This window comes from Orbicella franksi, chromosome 13 (genome assembly GCF_964199315.1).
Source record: "Orbicella franksi chromosome 13, jaOrbFran1.1, whole genome shotgun sequence".
Taxonomy (NCBI): domain Eukaryota; kingdom Metazoa; phylum Cnidaria; class Anthozoa; order Scleractinia; family Merulinidae; genus Orbicella; species Orbicella franksi.
In genome coordinates this window covers 22,122,919-22,145,506 of record NC_138157.1, presented here as the reverse complement: position 1 = coordinate 22,145,506, position 22,588 = coordinate 22,122,919, and the positions used below count along the sequence as shown (strand labels likewise).

Sequence of the window (22,588 nt, the reverse complement as noted above, 5' to 3'; positions counted from 1 at the left end):
AGCTGATTTTAGCCTTGTTCTTTTACACTGGTTTAATACATAGATTTAGCCAAGCCTAAAAGCAGAGCTCCTGGGTCAGGTTGTTTTAAAAGCCTGATCAACCTAACTGAGGATAAGCGATACACTTAAGTGTATTGCAAAATGAAATTTAAAAAAAAAAACAGGATAAGCAAGAATTTTGATTGAAGTTAATTTACAACTTTGTGGTGAGGTTTTCTGCTTATATTGTTTAGCCTTCTGTTTTGAATTTGAACAATCTCAAACTACACAAAACATAAGCAGGGAAAACATTTTTACACAAGACAAGTTTATACTTTGGTCAACTTTTAATCCTTGGTTAGCATTAACAGTACTGCCTTTCAAACAAACAAGCTCTGATTTCAACAGGTTAACCTGACTTGAGCCTGTGATCCAATTGAAAATCAGCACTTAGTCAGTGGTCAACTTAAAAAATCATGTGATCTCAATAAGCTTTAAACTTGAGCCTGCGGTATGGTCATGTGATACTGGGCAGCAGATACCTTGCTTCGACAGGTGTTAACCATAATGTGGATGTCTGATATCAAAGATCTATACTGTAAACCAGTTAAGGCTGCATGTCTCAACTAGATAGAGTATGGCTGCCATGTTGCGTGACTCTGTTGTTGTCGTCGTCGTTGCCGTCATAGTTGTGCGTACATGCCCACGAGCAATACCGCTAGCCATGATCACCATGAGAAAATCAATTCATGGGTTTCCTTTCCTTTCCTATACGAGTATGGGGCTCCGCTTGGAAGCCCTTTGGGCCACCAGAGCTCCGCTATAAAAATAATACCACATGAACAATACAGTACAGTGCACATGTCATGTCACTTTATATGGGACTTGCATTGCATTACACACTTACCACAAAAGAAAGTGACTCATTATTTGTTTGCCTCCTTTTTCTTGCTGATGGGTTATGCCATCCTATTTATAATACAATAACAGGACTAATGTGTACATGTAACATTACAGGTAAACAATACTTTATACTAAGCACAAAACATAAGTTGTATAGAACAAATTTGAATTATTTAATTTTTTTTTTTTTGGTCCGGAAACATTATTCATGTATACTATTATACCAGTTTCTCAAAACACACATTGTGAATTTGGTTCAATGATTCTCTGGAATTTCTAGATATGAGACTGAATACATTGAAATTAAGTGAGATTCAAAAATGAGAAAAAATAAAAGACTGTACTGGTGAGCTTCTTTCAAATCTTGCTCTTGTGACTTAAATTAAGGACAACTAACAACAATCAAGACATCTGAGTAACTCAGGGCTGTGCTCCAGAAGCACCTGGGTGCACCAGGCCACTAACTTTTGACTTTGGTTGACTGGAAAAACTTACTTTTTTCCATATAAGCTTAAATGCTGGAAGCCCAGGATTTCATGGTTAGAATTGGAACCTTTGCATTCCTCAAAATTTTTCTTGAAGTGCCTATGAAGTAAAAAAAATAATTGCTGCTTATTTGAAAGGCTTTTCAAAATAAAGAAGAATGGTGTTTCCTTTTTGGAAGTGTATTATCATTTGTCTCACGATGTAGTCACTTGAGATGTAGATCGCGACGTTTCGACTGCTTGCACTAAGTGTGACCGAAGTGTCGTGTCGGACTTAAAGACGGTGTGAATGCCTTGTTGTTCTAGGCAGCGGCAGAGAGACTCCGAAACTACTTGGACATAAGGTAAAACGGCGGTGGATTTAAATTCCGTGACGGGCTCTCTTCTTGGGGTTGTTCGTGTGAACAAACGAACAACCCCAAGAAGAGAGCCCGTAGTGCGACCAAAGGACACCATCAACCCGGCTAAACAAGATGGTGTTGTCTACAGGATTCCCTGTGAGTGTGGCAAAGGCTACATCAGGGAAACAGGGAGATCTATGCGGGAGAGGATCAAAGAACACGACAGGGATATACAACTTGCCTGCACCCAGACCTCCGCCGTTTCTGAACACACCCACAAGACCAGCCACTAACCTATCTGGAATGAAGTCAGGTTTATTGATCGAGATCCTTACCGGTACACACGTAGGGTCAAGGAAGCTATTCACATAAGACTTCACCCTAATAACATCAACAGGGATAGTGGAATTGAAATTCCTGAAGCATGGATGCCCACAATCAAAAAACACAACAACAAGAGAATGGTACAACAGCGGACCACTGAGGGAACAGCTACTTGCGGGAACAATGGAACAATAAGAGGATCGAAATGCACCAATCACAGTTGACCTCTGTGATATAAATGATACCGTGCAATCAGTCGACCTTATCACCTGAAGAAGACTAGCAGTAAGTGTTACACTCTACTCAATCTCGCACAGGAACTACTACAAAACTACAATGACAACACGTTTTGTCATCGATCCTTGTTTCGTTTTCATTCTCGCCCACGCGTGGGATTTTCGATCCCATAATAATAAGTAACCTGGGGCTGGGCCCAGTCCCTCACGTTCTACTTGTAACACACTCCCCTCCAACAGAAATGTCGTCCCGACATTATAACAGGAAATACAAAACCAAAAAGAACAATGGTTAGGAGGGAGCGTCAGTTCTCATCATGTTTCAAACTGAATACTTATTGTGGCAGTTCCATTATCCGCAGGTTTTGTCTTTAACAGTTTGTAACTAGAGGGAAAATCCAACACAAATTTTGCTTATGAGTTAAATCACAGAAGACGAGCAACAGGTCTGCTTGTCCATGGTTAATACTCGGAGTAATCAGTTGTGACTTCAGGAGTGTTCATTACTGGTTTGTCCATATGGGCTGTGGTATATACTGCAGCTGTGGAATAAATGGGATGTGCGGGGTGCAGTGAACACACCGGCAGTGAGGTACAAGCCAGTTGGCCATGACTTGGTAGGGAAGTATCACCTGAGGGCATTGAATTGCGTTTACTACTGGGTTTAAACGTTGGTACTCGGGTACCCCCATCTGACTGTAAGTCAGAATCCGAGGGGGTCGTCTCTCCCTTCTAGGTCGCGTAGCTCCCTCTAGGTGTTCCTCTGAATCTGAATTGTCACTTTCCTCAGGGGCCATATCAGTCACATCTAGAACGGATGAATTTGGCACTGATGAGTCACCAGTGTCCACTTGTGGGTCAGGTTGGTCCCTGGTATCTGACATAGTGGCACAATCTTCATTATCACAGTGGTCCTGTGGGTCCATAGGAGGGGTGTCTACTTCCGCCGGAAAGGCTATTTCATGGGTGACTAGAGAGGACAGTGTGTTCATCTCATACTCATCATCGGAACTCTCTCCAATGTCTTCAGGCTGAGGTGGCACTCTAGGTCTTAGTTGGGTGGTCTTGGATGATGCTCTCGTTGGTTTAGGCAGTGGTAAAGCATCACAAGGAAGTAGCAAGTTACGGTGTAACACACGTTGTTTCCCACGGCCAAGTTCTGGCTTTACTCGATAGACTGGACTATCAGATATGCGTTCCTCAACTACATAAATTTGCTCTTCCCAGTGTGAACGGAGCTTTCCAGGTCCTCCCCTTTCTGAAAGGTTTCTAACAAGTACACGGTCGCCGGGGAGTAGGACCGCTGCGGAAGCCTTCTTGTCGTAATACACTTTACTCCTGGCTGACGATTTCTGGGTGTTCCTAGATGCTAGGTCGTAGGCCCGTCTCATATCTGCTTGCCATGTCTTTACATAGTCCTGGTAATCACCCTGTTGAAGGTCGTTGTCTAGGTCAAACAGCAAATCAACTGGTAATCGTGGGGAACGGCCAAACATCAGGTAAAATGGCGAGAACCCAGTTGTTTCGTGTCTTGTGCAGTTGTACGCATGTATAAGCTTGTTTAAGGAATCTTTCCAGTTCGATTTCTTTTCCTCCGGGAGGGTCCTTAGCATCGAGAGTAACGTTCGGTTCATGCGTTCTACCTGGCCATTGCCCTGTGGGTGGTATGGAGTGGTTCGCGAGCTGGCAACTCCACTGAGACGTTCTAGGTTGTGGAACAATTTGTTTTCAAACTCACCACCTTGGTCGTGATGTATTTGTGCTGGGAAGCCGAACCTTGGGATAAACTCATTGTAGATCTTCTCAGCAGCAGTGCGGGCCGTCTTGTTGCGTGTTGCATAGGCTTGGGCATATTTGGTAAAGTTATCAACAATCAGCAGTACATATTCATATCCACCTTTGCTCTTGTCCAGATGCAGAAAATCAATGGAAACTACTTCAAAGGGTGCTGATGTCATCAGGTGCATCATAGGTGCTTTCATGACTGTGTTTGGTTTCTTCTGTTTGATGCATCTGCAACGTTGTGTCACAAAATACTCTATGTCACGGTACATATGTGGCCAGTAGAAGTGGGACTTTGCAAGTTCTGCGACTCTCTCCACTCCAAGGTGTCCCATCTCTGTGTGTAGTTCTTTAAGTACCACTGGGATGAAGTTGTGTGGCAGAACTAATTGTATCTTAGAGCTTGTTCTTCGTCGCAGGATACCATGTTCATCAACTTCCAGTTTCTTCCATTCTCTCATAAGGTTGGTAACTCCATGGGGTTCATTCTTCAGTTGGCCACCACCCGGTTTGATCCCGTGTGTCTTGTAGTAAAGAACGCGGCATATAGCACTATCCGAGTGCTGTGCCTCCTTGATTTCACTAGGGCTGAAGGGTTTTAGATTCAGATCCTTTAATGTCGGTTCAGGAGTTGTCAAGTCTGCGGCAATTGCCGTAACCCATGGGATTGTGCCTTTTGCCTGTTCCCTAACTGCTTCCACGGTTGCTTCAAGGACATCTTTGGGTACTTCCTCTGTACAATCGCTCATATACTTGTCTATGTCCAATGGGATTCTTGACAGAACATCCGCGTCAACATTAGTCTTGCCCGGTCGGTACTTGATTGTAAAGTTATAATCCGCTAACTCGGCCACCCACCGATGCCCCGTGGCATTCAACTTTGCTGATGACATCACATACGTTAACGGGTTATTGTCAGTGAAAACAGCGAAGGATGGAGCATAGAATAAGTAATCCCTGAATTTGTCAGTAATTGCCCACTTTAGGGCCAAGAATTCTAACTTTCCTGAGTGCAAGTGGTGGTTCCGTTCTGCGGGCGTCAATGTCCTTGAGCCATAGCCAACAACTCTCAATTTCCCCCCTTGTTCTTGGTAGAGCACCGCCCCAAGTCCTTCGCTTGAGGCATCCATGTGCAGTACAAATGGTCGTTCAAAGTCAGGGTAAGCCATTACCCCTGGCTGCATAAGAAGTTCAATTAGGAAGTTTAATCGCTCTTGGTGTCTTTCATTCCACGGGATTTTGTGATTTGATGACGATTGTCCTTTCAATGTCAGCAACTTCCACTTGGGGTGCTCTTTCTGTCCTTTAGCTCTGCTGGGCTGGTCACTGCATTCTTTAACTGAAAGTAGGTCATAAAGGGGTTTGGCTAATCTGGAGAAGTCGCGAATATATTGGCGGTAATAGCTTATGAAACCCAGGAGTTTGCGCAATTCACCAACAGTTCTTGGTTTAGTTTCCTTAAGGGCTGCCACTGCTGCAACGTCTGCTGAGTCCATTGTGTAGCCATCTGCTGAGACTATTCTGCCTAAGTAACGAACACGGGGCTTAAACAACTCACATTTCTCTGGCTTCAGCTTGATACCATACTCCTGCAAACATTTAAGTACCTTTCGCACATTGTCTACATGCTCAGAAAATGTTCTACTGTACACCAGGACATCATCAAGATATGGAATACATATTTCATTGCGGAGACCTTCTAGGCATTTCTCCATGTACCTCTGGTAAGCTGCCGGTGCATTTTTAAGGCCAAAAGGAATCCGGTTCCACAGGTATAAACCCCAGGGGGTGATGAACGCTGTTAGATGTCGGTGTTCTTCTGCTACGAATCCTTGGTGATATGCCTTTCCTTGGTCTAACACTGAAAAGTAAGTGTTCCCACTGAGACTATTCAGGATGTCTTGGATGCGAGGGATGGGCTGGCGGTCATCCTCAGTTTTGCTGTTTAACTGCCTATAGTCAACACATAGTCTCAGACTGCCGTCTTTTTTCTCACACACACCACTGGGGAAGAGTAGGGTGACTTTGAGTTGCTTATCCAACCACGATTGATCATATCCTGCAAGTGTGACTTTACCTCTTCGTACAAGGGCTTTGGAATTGAATTGTATGTTTTTTGTACTGGGACGTCATCTCTCAGGTTGATTTCCAATTTCAAATGTTCGGCACATCCAATGTTACCATCATCTATAGCGAAGGCCCCGGATTCTTCCCTCAACATCTCCTTGACAATCACCCGTTGCTCACTTGACAAATGGCTCAAGTCAACTGGGGGAGTCCACTTTGCTTTACTTTGTTCGGGCTGACTTGGCTCCCACTCATAACTGGTTGCCTCACTCCAAGTTTCACCTTCCTCTTTCTCTTGTTTCTGTTCAGCTTCGACTGGCAGTGGCGTGACGGACTGCACTAACTGTATAGTGCCCAGTTCTGTCCGCCTACGTAAGGTCATCTCTCGTTTGGTGTTGTTGCATACTGGAACATACATTCGGCTCGAAGACCTCGGGGAGATTCGGTGGAGACAGCCCTGAACTTCTAGCCCCTCAGGCCACGCCCCTTCCTCTTTGGGCTCAAACACAACAGGCAAATCTTCTTCTAATAGTCCAAAGTGTACCTGACATTTGACTCTCACAGTCTCTCCTGGTGGGACACGTATGTCTTGTCTGCCGACTCTGAGCATACCGGTGTCAGCTTCATCATCCATACTTTGGATGAAATTAACCAGCGCTCTTGCTTCGCCCTCTTTCACAGATAGGAACGAGTCATTCACTATTCGGGGCAATAGGCTGGTTGTGTTGGGGCTACTACTCCTCTTAATGACCTCTTCAATGACATTAAAGCCGATGATGGGATACTCCTGATTATCTTCACTTCCTATTAGTATGGGTACTGTCAATGGCTCCGAGTACCCGTCCTCCCCAACCAACTGGAACTCTACCTCAATCCAGCCATCATATGCGATTTTTGTACTGTTCACGGCCTGGAGATTTAATCCATCTTCCCCCAATAACTCGCTTATGTCTCTTACAGGCTCGTTTGGTAGGTTAATTTCTTTCCAATGTTTGGACACAACACAAACTTGAGCTCCGGTATCCCACAGGGCATCCACCTTTTCCCTTTGAATCAAGCAGGAAACCACACATTTTCTTCCCACTAATTTGGTGAGTTTAGAGCGTTGTCTCGGGGTTAGGTGGGAACTGAACAACGTTTTCAATGTTTCAACACTTGCCCTTTCCCTCAGTTCAACTTCGCTAATGGCTTGACATAGTTTCTTATGCTTCTCCCAATGTTCCCTTTGACAAACTTTTGAACAATAGTGGCTAGTATGGCACTGTGAACACCGCAAGTATTGATGTGCCCAATCCTCCCTCTTTCCACAGTTCATGCATTGTTGGGACTGCTCATGAATCGGGGGGGCTGCTCCTTGTCCTGTGGGGGCAACCCTTGTCTGTTTCCCTGGGGGCTTGCTGAGTTATAGCCCCTTCGGCTTGACCTTAGGCATTGGTAACTGACATGGCCGACATCACCACAGTTGAAACAATGGTTGCAACGGAAACCCCTTCCTTGTCTTTCACAATTCCAGCACCCTCTAGGGGGAACCCTCCCTTGCTCTACAGGGTTGTACTGTGGGTGAGGGCTAGTGCGGCTTTGTTGTTCCATGCCCTCCCGGATAGCAGCCAATTCTGCTTTCAACTCTCTAACTTCAGTAAGAAGGTTAACTTTTGGTGGCTTTTCTGGGGTTTTACCTTCAACTGAGGCATGGCTGTCGTCATGGGTGGCCAATTGAGCTACAAGCTGTGTGGGGGTTCGGTTTGTGAGCTGGTCATGACGGGAACCAAGCTTCGGCATTCTTTCTGTTTCATTACTAACTGCTGCATTCAATTTCTCAAAAAGTTCTTGATCTTCCACTTGGGTGTTTTGCAGGCATGGTTTTATCTCCATTTTAATGCTATCATTCTGTAACCCAGTTAATAATGAATGCAGAAACATGCACTGTACCAGCTTTGGGTCATACTTCAAATCAGATCCTGCTTCTTGAGATGCAAACAGTACTTTCTGCTTTAGATCAAGGAGGCGAACAAGAAAGTCCTGAGGGGTCTCCCCAGCTTCCTGTACTGCCGAACTGAGCAGCTGATACATTTCCGTAGCCCCCCTTTCTTGGTAATGTGACCGGAGTATTTTACGTAATCTGGCAAGATCTAGATCGGGCTTACCTTCCAAGTAGCTCCTCAATCTAAGGCCTGGATTGATGGCTCGAATAACGGCCTCAACAATTTCTTCTTCTTTATAGCCCCGTTTCAATCCAGCGTTAATTTGGTGAGCAAGACTGGTAAAGCTCAAGCGGTCTTTCTGACGTGAATCTCCAATCTGTCCCGATATTTTAAATTCCTTCCTGAACGGTGGAATCGCTGTGGTTTCTTTAGGCGTAACTGCATTTGTGCTTGACTTGACAGCAGACTTCTGATCCACATGTTCAGTTTTCACACCACCCTCTTGTTCACTCTTCGCGTCCTTCGTTGCCGGTTTCTTTTCTTTAATTGTTTCTCTGAGATTCATTAGTGCTTCAGTTCCGAGTTCTTTGGCGTCTAAATATTTCGTTAGGATTTGTATTAACGCCAGACGTCCCGTATCCGTCTCTTTAACTTCGATATGTAGCCCCGCACAGATTTCTCGAAGACTCGCTTCGCTAAGCTGACAAATTGCTGTTCTCACCTCTATCTGAATCTCTTCAACGACTTCTATAGACATTTCGATGGTTTCTTTGTCACGTTGGGGTCACCAAATGTTACACTCTACTCAATCTCGCACAGGAACTACTACAAAACTACAATGACAACACATTTTCTCATCGATCCTTGTTTCGTTTTCATTCTCGCCCACGCGTGGGATTTTCGGTCCCATAATAATAAGTAACCTGGGGCTGGGCCCAGTCCCTCACGTTCTACTTGTAACATAAGCAGTCAAAACGTCGCAATCTACATGTCAAGTGACCACATTGTGTGACAAACAATAATACTTTATTATTGCATCTACCATGATGAATAACAACAACCTTTTCCTTGACATCTACATTTTTTATGCAAATGAGGAAAGTGAGGATGTCATAGGTGGTTCCACTAAAACAGTACAACACTCAATCAAGAATATCTCCAGAACTACTAGAGCAGTGTCCTTTAAACTTGGCACCAGAAATGTACATCACAAAAGAAACAATATTACACCCATCATGTCATTACCATGACAACAGTCACACTGCTTGTCCTGTTTTAATTAAGACTAAAATTCCCAGATTTTGTTGTAAACAAGGATCATCCACTCCCAACAATCTAAAGGGGAGAGTTAAGACAATATGGAAGCCACATGTGTTCTGAGCAAGATCCTCTGTCCCACTTTAAAGGGACCTTGCAAATGGACATAATTATTTTTTCACAGAAAGAGACTGGAGCCAAGAGTGTTGCCATGGCAGCAACAAAGTAAGTGTCACTTTGTTTCTTTTGTGAAGTACATTTCTGGTGCCAAGTTTGAAGAACACTGTTCCAAAATTTCTAGAGATATTCTTGATTCAGTTTTTTTACTGTTTAAGTGGAAGTACTTATGATGCCATTGCTTTCCTAATTTGCATAATACAAAAACGTAAATATCTCTAAAACAAAAGAAGATATTCCAAAAAGGAAAACGCCATTCTTCTTTACTTCTTTAGCATTTCAAATAAGCAGCAATTGTTTTTTACTTCATTGGCACTTAATTTAAACCAGGGCCTTGTAACTATTTAGTGATATCATCACACTCACCTAAACTAGATGCAGGCCGTTTTTTCTTGACATTTCCATTTTTTCTTGCAAATTTCTACAAAAAGGTGCATGTGTATGGGCAGTTACATTCTGCTCTTACATTTATTCCACTTGATCCCCCACCCCCCATTAGATTAAACTGAATTCAACATTTAGCCAATTTTGAAGGGTTTTAATTAAAGCACAAAGCTTTTATTTACACGAAATAGTATTGATAAAATCACCTTCAACTCTTCAAAATTGCTCCAGGACATGACAATAGAATTTCTTTACTGGGGTTCTGTTGAATATAAAACATTTTAAGACAGGTTAGTACAAATCTATTAGCATTCTATTCTACATGTACTTAGTATTTTATTTTAGGTATAAAAATTCAAAAGAAAATACAAATTGAAAACTGATAATGTAGAAAAATGTCAAAGTGTCATCTTGGGAAAAATCTCAAACATTTCAGGCATAGCCCTTCTTCAGTGTGAAACTGTCAAATATCCAATTCACATGACTGTACATTTGAAAACAAAAACGTACGGAAACTAAGCACGTGGAAACTAGACGCATACGCTGTTTATATGAAATGGAAGACATTATTTAACCCCCCTGGTTGCTTGGGCCGAGCCTAGAAATGATTTCCATATCTTATAATTTGTTTCCATCTGAAACTAACACCAGTACACTTCCTTAAATCTCTCACAACAATGTCAGATAGACTGCCTGAGAGAGTTAAAGCGCTCTGCAACTGGGAAACCACTAGTGTTCTTTTAGATGCATCGAAGATGTTCACCAAGTCCTTCGCATAGCCTAGCAGTGTATGGTTGTTAACAAAATGGTGGCCACTTCTTTTGAAAGACTAGAGGATATATCCTAAAACAATTTATAAGATTATTTGCTCTTTGCTCTTGATTTCTATGCATGATAGTTGGCTCAGCCTCCCCATTGGCAACGTTTATGCAAAAGAAATCTTCAGCTCATAATCTAATAATACAACAGGCTTTAAAGCACTTAAAATTTTTTTGCAAAATTATGGCAACGATCCTACTTTCCTTTAAGGACATTCGCACGGAAATTTTCCAACATTGATTTCTTTCTGAGACTTTTACCACTGTACGATGTTGAGTTAGTTATGTCAGAAATGTAAAAAAAAAAATGGGGGGTCACCGACTTCATTTTGAAGAGAGCATGCCCAGAACAACACCCTAAATCTGAAAAAATTGGGCTTCGTTAGCGAATAAGGCCACAGTGTCTGTAAGCCCCAAAATATTGCAATTAGATCTTTGATGTGACACGTTCTCTGCCAAATATTGTTTAAGTGGACCTATTAAGTGAATTTAGTCAACTGGTGAGGTTCCTTAAAAAACAATTTCGCATTTAGCGACCATAGTTTCACGTGCCTTACAGCCACAAGATGGCAGGATTTGATATCCCATGGACAGAAATCTTGAATTTTTTTTTAACTTCCCACATCGATTTTTAGTTCATTTTTGGACAATGTGGAGATAATTGTAAATGAAATCTGTTTCTGGAAAGAGAAGTAGGGGTCACCAAACGTCCAAGATGGTTAAATCCAAGCAAAGCTATAGTAATGGCCATCTGCCCTATCATTGTTCATTTTATGCGCTCTCACGCATGACGTGGAGTATGAATTTGAGTGTGCAGTAAGGATGCGCAGAAACAATTAGTGCAAACGTCCTTAAATGGCTAAAATGGAAACAAAGCCATGTATTCACATTTATACCATACCATAGAAATACAAGAAAGCCAATGCATACTCAACAGTATTACACCTAACCTTCCCATCTTGTCCTGTGTGTATATTTCATAGATTGTATTGCCCACTATATTTTCCATACCGTGGTATAAATAGTTTGGCAAAGGTTTCCTTGGTAGGCAAAGGCTCATGTGTATGTCAAGAAAATACCACTGACTCTTCAGATATTCCATGGTATACCACTCAAAAGTGTCGCACAACTACATAGTAATCCTATGTTACAGTATGTAAAAGTTTGGAAATATTTCAAGTTGATGAGTGATGAAGGCAAGAAAACTGAGATGCACCAAGGTATAAGACTTAGTATAATGGGGTACTGAATCTACAACCCAAACATATACAGCAATTAAGCGTGCAGTTGTTACAAAAAAGCAGCATGAAGCAAATCTATTGAAAACATACATAAAACAAATTGATCTACATTTTCTTTAATCGTACATCAATTAAGACTGTTAATTATCTCTGCTAAGCTAAGACTTGTCACAAAAGAATTAGCAGAGATCGCAAACACAAAAAAAAAAACAACAACAAGAAAACAAACAACAACACAACAACAACAACAAAACAAAATCAGCTAACTGCACGCACATGTCATTGTGTTTGTACAGGTTTGTACTGTTGGTCAATGGTCATAGTTTTCTCAGCTCTTTCCATCACTTATACTTTGATGGATCACTTCTACCACTCTTTGGCGGACAAAGCGTTCAATCATTGGTAAGCAAGCTGTTGGAAAAGTGCTGGAAACTATTTCCAGCACCTAAACTAAGCTAAAGCTTATATCCTGAGGAAAGTTTACCTTTGTAAACGACTGAAACGATCTTCGCCATCCTTTTTCCTTTTTTGCACATCTCCACTTTTCGGGAAATCTACATTAAACAGGACATTAATTAATGATCTTATTGTCTGGGATATGAATTACATTTGGCAAAGGCAGACCTTGGGCTAAGCAGTGCCAAAAAACTGAAAAGGAGATACAATCAAATTATCCGCCATAAATATCCGCCATATTGTTTCTAACCGCTTTGAACTGGGAACGAAGGCAAGCGTGCGCGCTGAGGAGAGCGGTGCGGGAAAGCTGACTAAAACATAGAGGCGATGGAGCACTTACACTTTCTAAAAGGTCCTAAAAAGTGGTGCGCGTTCCAGGAGAAAATGGTCTACAAAGCGAACTGTGAACTCGATAATGATTTATTTAGCGGATAGCGGAAATTACTTGTCGTCGAGGTGTATGAAAGAAGAGATTTCGGACACAAATACTGTGAAATAGGGCCTACCAACTATGGGCCTACTACCAACCAATCAGATTCAAGAATTTTATTTCGTTATGTTCTTATAACTAAACAGCTTGTTTGATTCTTGAAATTTTTGATAAGGTAAACGATGAAAAGCGAAATCGTGATTTGCAAGCTTAAGGATAGCCGCGCGGGAAAAGTAGCGCAAGCGACTCTGAGATGATTTGAAATTCTGTCTTACGCACAGGTTTTCAGTACTTTAACCCCACGTGACTGTACTACCTAGGGAGAAAAATAGCACCTCTCCTCAGTTCTCTCATTTCTTAGTCTGTTATTAGCAATCATATATGACTAAAAAAGAACAAAATGGCGGCCCCATTTCTACCGACACCAAATAATTTTCAATTCGAAAGTTCATGAATAAGCTCTGCGTTTACGTTCAGTAAAATGAAGATCATTTAGATGAGCTGACAATTTGAAGGTCTTCAAGTAGGGAGAGTGTGGTTTCCCATTTCCAAGTTTTAAAATCAAGCCGAGAAAATTTGGTTGTGACCACACCGTACGAGAGTACGAGAGAGAGAGCGAGCGAGCGTCCGCACACATCGTTCGTACACACTCTGGGGAAGGGAGATGAGAGTACTCAAGGTAACTCGGGGGCAGGCGTCGCAGAGTGTTCTCCCCCGCTCCTGCTCCGGGGTCATCGGAATGCCATCTTTTGGCGGGAAGTCGCGAGTACGTGATACTGCCGTGAAGTAGAGCGAGTCAGGGCTGAAGAAAGGAGACGAAATAATACCGAGCAATGCCGTGAAGCAGGTGAAGTAGAGCGAGCGAGGGCTAGAGAAAGGAGACGAAAATGGGAAATATAAGCGAGGAACGACGCGAAGTGGAATTTGCCAGGAATAGAGAATGGAGGCAAACTATAAGCGAGGTGGAGAGAACCAGGAATAGAGATCGGTGGCGAAAAGGTTAGTTCAGTTTGAAGTCTTCACAACTTCTGCCTGGAAGATTCACACTGAAGGTAATTGCCAAATTGTGGTAAGCGACTCTTTAAGTTGCTTCGGGGAAATATGCTTATCTTAATAGGAGTTGTAAACTCTTACTGGTTGGAAACCGTGCATGCTGTGAGACATTTCATAAATTTCATTGTTTTAATTTTGCTAATCTCTAAACAATAACACTTGAGTTGCTTTGTTGAAGTTGTTAAATAGTTTTCTGTCGGTTTTCGCCCATAACCTCACTCCCAAAATAACCAAACTGTGTTTGTAAATACTGCCCGGCGAGTTTTGAGGTTTTCTTTGCGTCGTTAGGGACCGGGCTGCTTCGTAGGCTGCTTGAATTTTACGGCTGGAAACCAAGAGAGGTCAGGAAACCATTTTATAATTGAAAAGCGAACAGGATTGGCTAAGTAAGCTTCTATATTGTATTTGACACTCGTACGTGGTGATTTTCATATTGTGTTTACAAAGTATGGAGATTTCCTCGTTTTATTTGTTCAATTTAATCGGTTTAGTGAAATGTTTGCCGGGAGAAGTGGTAAAACTGACTGGTAAAGATGGTAAAGTTGCAAAGCCCTCGGAAAAAAATAATATTCAAATTACGCTTTAACGTAAATAATTTTTAAACTTGAACACTCGCGCAATTCTGAAATTTTGAACGGATTTCAGACGCAGTGATACATGTATGCATATGTGTGTTTATGTAGATTCCTCCGGTTTTGTTTTTGTTGTTGCATTTGTTCAATTCATTCGGTTTGGTGAAATGCTTATTTGATGAATTTCGATCTTTAAATTAAAAAAAATGTAGGTTCTTACACGCAAGGTTTTACTGTATAAATTTAATATTGATGAGGACTTAACAAACAACGCAAATAAATAAAATAAAATTTAACACTGGTAATAGCCTGACTAAACTAAAAGCCTATGTAAAATGATAAGTGATTATGTGGTTTTATGATACGCACTCGCCAAATGGTAATGGGATGTGGGATCTCGCTGACTTTCTTGGTAAAGAAAATATTTGTTTGTTAACCCGACAACACACATAACTAACTCTGAATACCAAGGTTACATTCTGACTACACTAACAGGAGACATTCAATGTGAATAGATTATTGAGGATGTGTCAGTCAATCATGTGATATAGATGTACCCTACTACACGAAGACTGACTAACCTACAATGACCTAAATCTCCCACCTGACGCCTAAATAGTCCCATGACACCCCGCGAGCCTCTCTATCGTGCCCTCATGATCAGAGTAATAATAATTTCTGACTAATTCGACCTTCAATCGTCAGAAATTACATTATTCATAACGTGTGTTTAAGGCTCGTTATTTTCTTCTATACTTTATAGTCTACGGCCTTGTTATCCATGGAAATGATCAAAACTGGCTTTACTCAGTGGTTTCACCGCAAAGTTTTTGACATCTTATGACGTCACTTTTATGGTCCATAACAGGGTAGACCACGAAAATATGCCAAGAAACCTTTTTTACTGGTAACAATAATACTGCAATTTCACTGCGAATTTGAAGAAAGAAATATTTTGGAATCGCGGGACAAATTTTCTCTATCCACGATAAATAGTTAGTTGAAAGCGGACTTGTATTGCGTTACTTGTTACGTCATACTTTTTTCTCTGCTCGGCATGCTCTCGACCACTGAGCACGCGAGAATTCTGTCGGTTATTATACAAATTGATTTAAAAAAAAGATAGATACATGCTTGCTATACTAGTCCAGTCCCTGAACTCTCCTTTCTTCCCGCCCCATGGGGCGGGAAGAAAGGTGAGTTCAGGGATGGTTGATTTTCCAGCACCTGCAATATAAATAAAACATATAGATCAGCCAGAATGCGTGTATGGCCGGAATCAAGTTTATCATCACAGCAATAATTTGCAACAGAATGTGATTTCTGAAATATAAGAAGCGTATAAACTTTGCTCACTAAAATTGGGAACTGAGAAGTGGTGACTGAGTGGTGCTCCTGGAAACGAACTGCTTACTTCGACTTTATTTATTACGTGATCTATCATCTATAACGGCTACTTGAAGTTTGCCGATTGGTTCACTGAGCAGGTTTTGATTCAAATCGTTTTACAGGCACTCCTTTCCTATGTTTGACCTTCGCACCTTATTTTAGTAAAGAACTGAAGGGATTTGCATTGTGGCGCGTCTAATAAAGATAGGGGATCATTGATGGAAAACGCACCGACTTCCTGTTTTAATCTTCGCTATCGGTAGCTTTTAATTTGGATTACTGGATTTGTACCATTGAATCACTACACGGGTAGCGATCTCATTAAAGCAATTTTGACCTGCAGTAATAAATGAGGACTAAACTTTGTAGTTCCCTGGCTTTGCTTGATTTGATCAAAATTCTTTAACACATACACTTTTTTCTCTATAGCGTTAACTTTTCTGTCGTCAAGATAAGATACTTTGTTTCGAAAGCAGCAAGGCAAGTGACGTGAACGTTTGTGCTGTTGCACTAAGTCGTAGAGGATTGGAGCAAGTCAGAGAACAAACTATCATTACTTCATCAAAATTCTATTCGTTCCTAGTCCTTCGCGATCATTTTCCAGCAATGAGTCGTTTCTTCGTCATACGCTGCGTAATGTAGAACTCCACATTTGTTTTGTAAATTGATATTGGTCCCACACTGAGTTGGCAATGAACCCTGTAAATTACTCAGTGGATGCCCGAGGTTCCATAGTTCACAAAAAAGGATCAGCTTGTCAGCTTTTTAAAATTTACATAAAGAAAAACGCATACCGTAAAATGCCGCTTATAAGCCCCCTGGTTATAGGCCCATTTAACTGTAACAAAAAAAAAATACTTCCGATTAGAAGACTCCCCTGGATATAAGCCCCCCACTAATTTAAAATGGAATGAAATCGATTTATTATGATGTTTTAAAGCTTAATTAAAAAAACAGTATATAAAAAACGTATTTCGATCAACACTGCTGTAGCTCATTTCCAAACTGTTTTTTCATGCCGCTTAAAACTCCCCTCGGATATAAACGCATCCAGAACCCCTTACGACGTTGTATAAACCCAGGGCCAATAAGCGGCAGTTTACGGGTAGATGATCGGAATTGGGGAATTTGTTTTCAAAAGCATCTTTGAAGTGTAGGTAACGCTAAATTGATAAATGCCATCAGTTTCCTGTTTGCAAGCGGTATAATTCAAATATGTTGAAACTATCTAAGTTGCATATGCTGTTTTTCAACAAAAGGCAACGACATTTATTGACTCTTCAAAAGAGCTTTTAAATTCAAATATTGTTTCGTCGGATTTTACAGGACTTTACAGAGGTGAAGAAGATGAAAGATGAAAGCTTAAGCTTCTTATAGTCTCTCAGTGCAAAGGTCTGTTAAACAACATTAACGAAATCATACTTCGTAGTTTGATTTTAATCACATCAGTGTTCTCTCAAACGTTAATTTACATATTTAGAGTTGAGCGTAGAAGTTGTAAATAATACACGTCAAGTAGGGAAAAAGGCTGTCGGAAATTTTCAAGTGTTGGTCGGAAGTCATCAATCAACTTATAGCAAGGGAGAGTGAAGTTTGTCTCGCCTTGCCATAATAATGATATGCTTTGGTAATAGTTCAAGTGCCCGAACGCCCTTTTATCAGAATTAACACAATTTAAATGACGGTTTTAAACCGCCAAGTACTAATCTTATATGTATTTCAGACTTAAGCACTTAAGTTAATACATACATTGCGGTAAATGCGGTGCAACATTTCAAACATTAGTTTGTTGTTCAGGAAATGTCACGTGAGTGGGTGCACGCAAATGAGAGCTGCGTGTCATTGACTTGGAGACTGATTCAAAACAGCAGCATACTTGTGGATTTTCTAGACATTTCTTTCTTGGTACCCACTCCGGCCAGCTGTAACCTTTGCCTATTTTGTCGCTTGGCATTTTGTTAATTTTGTTTGGGTGGGCAAAATGTTGGTATTTCAAAAACTCTAAAAGAATTTACACCAAAGAGGTTGTAAAGTACATTACAACTGATACAATTTGCAAACGGTCTTCCCAAACTACTAAATCGCTTGTTCCAGACAATCTTTCCTTAAGCGGCCATTTCAGTGATATCTTTTCCTTTCTGCTGCTGTATATAACGGTACCTAACACTACGATACCTTTAATTTGGTGAAAAACTCTTACGTCGTATGTGGCGGCTTTCAATGTTTGAAAGGCAACAAGCGGCAAATGTTCCTTACCACGACATCTCGGCTTTTCCTTAGAAATAAAATGTAATTAAGCGAATTATAATCTTGTTTGAGGTGGGAGTTTCAGGCACAGCTGTATCAGGGTTAAAAGTTTAATCCCAATATAATTAAATGAACTCAGGTTGAGTTACTTAGCTTGTTCATTGATCAGACATGGTGGAGCACGTTCAATACCATAGGTATGAATCTATTTGTTATTGAAACAATGAAGAAACAAACACAAGATAGGACTTTCTCGAATGGCCGTCTGCTCTGGATCTTTCGTATTACTTACTACTTGTTAAGTAAAGTATAAAAAAAGAGCTATCAAATGCCACGATAAACATACCTCACTAACTGTTGCAGGTTCGTATAAAGGATCATTTGGAAAAAGCATGAAAAGCAAAATAAAATTAAACACCTGAACTTGAATTCCTTTTTATTTCTGTTGCATGTTTAGAAGAAATATGCTGAGACCTCGGTAAAAGAGCCCGGACAAGACTTCTTATTTTGTTTTGTGCGATTAAAATGTTTTGTCCACAAAATAACACTGATCTCATACATACAATGTAAGTGTTCTGGATTTTCTGTATTATAGTTTAATAGTACTGCAGGATAACTCAGGGCTTTTGTTGCTTCCTGTCATACGAGTCAAGTTCAAGACAAAGTGGGAAAGTTAGTCAAGTCGTGCCAAAAGTAAACACTTTCCTATCTCTTTAGTGTTATATGCAAGTGAGTCTCAGTCTGTCATCAAACAGGCCTATTCTTTTGTCCGGAAGAGAATTGAATACAAACAAATCAAACCAATTCGAGAGTAAGGAAATAATTCAATAACTCGGAGCCACATATGCACCGAGTCCTGCTGTTCTTTGTAGGAAGAAAAAGAAAGCCGGGAAATCTCTCACGCCACGGGCACTGGATCGGATAAGCATGGTATTAAAATGGACTACATCAGGCCATTATACTAAGACCAGTGTAAAGGACAAATGGGCTGTCTCTTTTATAGCTCCAACTCAGCGTCAAGAGTGATGAGAAACTTCATTAGTAGCCAACATCAGCGCAGGACATATTTTTCCAGTTTTGTCTGATATTTTTTAAAAGTTTACATGCCAAAAGACAGAACTAAAATCATTTAGCCACTGAATCGTCTTCACGCGAACACCAGTAAAGGCTAAAAGTAATTAAGCGCGGTTTTAAGTTCCTCCATCCGTCGACTGGAAAAACCCACATCTGGGATTGTTGTATAATCATTTAACGTCTTTGGTAGCTATATTAGTTTGCCACCAGAAACAAATAGTCGGATCCAGTCTAAATGGAATTCAGGTTTAAAATCATCATGTTGTTATTTATCAGTGCTTAGCCTGAGCGGCTAGACACAGGCACATTCAAATAGTGTATTTTCTCTGCACACGAAAATGGCTACTTGAACGTATGCGAGCCACTAAAAAGTATGAGATGTTAAACCAAGCCTCTGTTGCACCTGTGTGTAGCTCCCATATATCTTATAATCCCTGAAAATTTCTTGAAAAGGTCTTGGGTGCATGTCTGCTAAAATTTTATGAATAGCGGACCGGTAGAAGTTCTTTGTGACGTGGGAGCTTTATTCTTCCGCTTTGTAAGGCCCTCAGTAGGGGGAACGAGTCTATAAAGCAATTGGAGCAAAGACGCATGGAAATAACTATTTTAAAGTTAAAACTTTAAAACTGACAGGAGTACACTGAAACTGGCTACCAGTTTATGTTGGTAAGGATGCGTGAAAACGAAAGATACGCGCAATACCGTGAACTAGGCTAAATTCTGAGTGCTTCTTTAGTAATATTTCAAGGACGAAAATTGTGATTCACACCAATCGTTTAACTATTTGGTTAGGTACATCAGTGTTTCCTATTTATCAGCCTTTTCGAAATAATTGGCGTTATTTCACTTGACTAATTCTGTTATATCTCAGTTCCTTCACTGACCTTGCTGCTGAAGATGACCTGCTAGAACTCGTTTTCATTTTAGAAACTTTTCTTACAAGGTCACTTTCGACTTGTTTAGTCACATTGGAAATTAGCTATTGTACGAGGCCATGTAACCATGGAATATAAAGGGGAAAACAAATCATTTCCATTGCCTTTCTCGGGCAGCTTTGTCGTGAAAAATTTTGCGGGGCTTACATTGTGCCGTAAATACTAACCGGCCCTGGGTCTCTTGCCGAAGTGCGGCGACAAGATATTGAAGTTCCTCTCAGCTGGGGCTCATTGGATTATGTTACAATGTTTGGGTAATCATCCCATTACAACTGAGATCTTGAAAAAATCTTGGAAAATCACGGTGTGATTCGAATCAGTCTTGAACTTTGCCGGGATGTTAGTAAGTCGATCATAGCCTGCAGTATTGAAAATAGGTTAGCTTGAATTGTTTGTGTGGTAAAAGTGGATAATTTACTGTGGATTGACAACCAGAGTACAGTAGCACTGATTTTCCACTATTATAAAAGTAGATCCATTTCGATAAGGTAGTCCAGTACATACAAGTTTGCCGTTCATTGTTGAAATGCACACAAGAAAGCCATACTTACGAATACTATTTGAGAGATGTAAAGTTCGCAGTTAGCCAGGGAATACTGATCTGATTAGGAAACTACACCAGAGAAGAAATGTTTATGCCACCATGTTTTCAACGGATCAGTTTCAATTTCTTATACGCCTTCTCTAGGTACCTTAGGCTTGATGTTTGAAGTTGTATGTTCGATTCTTTATTTTTCGGCCCAGTGACCCTCTTCTATGTATCGAAATAGTTATCAAACCCATACTCTTTTATCGGAAAGGCAGATAACTATTTCATGTACAATGTAGCCAACATCGCCTTATTTTGTGTAGTATTTAATCGTCCATCTACTTCATAATCTACATTTTTCAAGCATACACAATGTAATTCACTAGCAGGAAAACACGCGAATGAGTTTGTTTAGGTTGTGTCACTAAAGTTTCTTGATAAAGATTGAAGATTGACATAGAAAACGTTGAACTAAAAGAGTAAAAACAAATTGCAAGAAAAACTCTATCAGTGATATAAGGATCTTTACAATTCTATCGTCAATAGCCTATTGTGCCAACCAAGAAAACCGACACCAAATCTTGTTTGCCAAGCCTCATTTGAAATAAAACTCGACAACATTTCCTGGCTGTATAAACAAATTAATCCTGTTTATTCATAGTAACAGGATTAAACTTAGGAAAGCCTTGACCGGAAATATCAAGACACATATAAGAGGCCTACACTGACACGTATAGTCGCCATAATAACGTTTGTCTAGCTAGGAGGCTATAATATGGGAAGACTTACGTGATTCAAGAGAATCGGGAGAAAAATAAAGACGACAGTTGGTGATATTGGTGATTTCAGGCTTGACTTTGAAAAGGCGGCGATTCTTGGTGACTTTTTAGGACAACAAATGAAAATAACATGTAGAGGAATCACATCCGGGGGGGGGGGGTACTCCCTTATATGGGCTATATAGTTATGTGCGGTCCCAAAGGGTATGGTTTTTCAGTCGTTTTGGTCATAAATAGGGTATCGATTTTAGCTAATTTTAGCCATTTTGGTCATAAATAGGGTATGGTTTTTGCACTCTAGCCTTAATTATTGACATGGCTATGTTTTTAAGAAAAAGCCGCTCTTTCATCATCGAAAAGAAAATCAACAAAAGCCCTTCACAAATTATGTTTACGGTAATTTAACTTTGGTCTGAACTAGGGAACTAATTATAATGCAGGTCTGAAACAGGGCCGGTTCTGATTTAAGGGTCAGGTCATAAATAGGGTTTCGAATTTTTGGTCAGGTCATAAATAGGGTAGGGAATATCGCAGATTTTGGTCATAAATTGGGTAAGGAGTTTGGGAAGCGGGCCACACACCCCCACCCAATTTTTCTGGGAGTACCCCCCCGAGGATTACATGAACTTCATCATGAATTCCACATCAGTCACTAGTTTAGAGTTTTGGTCAGATTGTCAGCCTAAAATGATTGCTTTATAGTTTACGTCTTTGTAACTTTTATCGGTTTGTTAATCAGCATATACATTTACCAAAAAGTGGTAAATGCAATCATAATGCAAATTGGTAGAGTTAACATCTGTTTTCTAATTTTAAACCAGCGACATACATTACCGGTCAGAAACGCTCTAAACAGTCATAGCGAGACGAAATTTTGATAAGTCAAATTTTAAGTATGAAAACGTTTTGATACATCAGGTTGATGTGTCGGAAACAAGCATAATTTAAAAACAACACTGAATGTTGAACTGAAAGAAAACAAAATTATGATTGCAAAGAGGATCTTAAAAGACATCTTTTAACAGCTTTCAGGTATAGGTAGATCATTTAATAAAAAATTGGGGAAACCTGACAAATTCATCAGGAATTCATCAATCAACGCTCTCATTTGATGCAAGAACGACATTTGAAGTCATTACCAATCCAGTGTCACAAAGGCCCTTGCGTTATTTTCAGTTCTACGCTATGACCACGTTCAAAGTTGAAGA

The 22,588-nt window shown here is 40.5% G+C and overlaps 1 protein-coding gene across 2 annotated transcripts in view; it reads right to left on the bottom strand.

The window, feature by feature from the left end:
- The window catches only part of LOC145465858 (DNA repair-scaffolding protein-like), a 29,941-nt gene extending 17,304 nt beyond the window's left edge, over window positions 1-12,637 (bottom strand). The window contains exons 1-5 of one of the 2 annotated variants that reach the window (XM_081449612.1): window positions 12,541-12,637; window positions 12,401-12,470; window positions 10,064-10,119; window positions 9,840-9,894; window positions 887-948 (exon numbers count right to left, since the gene is read on the bottom strand). In XM_081449612.1, the coding sequence (XP_081305738.1) occupies window positions 887-948; window positions 9,840-9,894; window positions 10,064-10,093 (147 nt within the window). In that variant the 5' untranslated portion in view covers window positions 10,094-10,119; window positions 12,401-12,470; window positions 12,541-12,637. Of the gene's footprint in view, window positions 1-886; window positions 949-1,377; window positions 1,468-9,839; window positions 9,901-10,063; window positions 10,120-12,400; window positions 12,471-12,540 lie in introns of those variants that run through there. The other variant, XM_081449613.1, reaches the window with a different exon arrangement.
- Window positions 12,638-22,588: the final 9,951 nt, after the last annotated feature.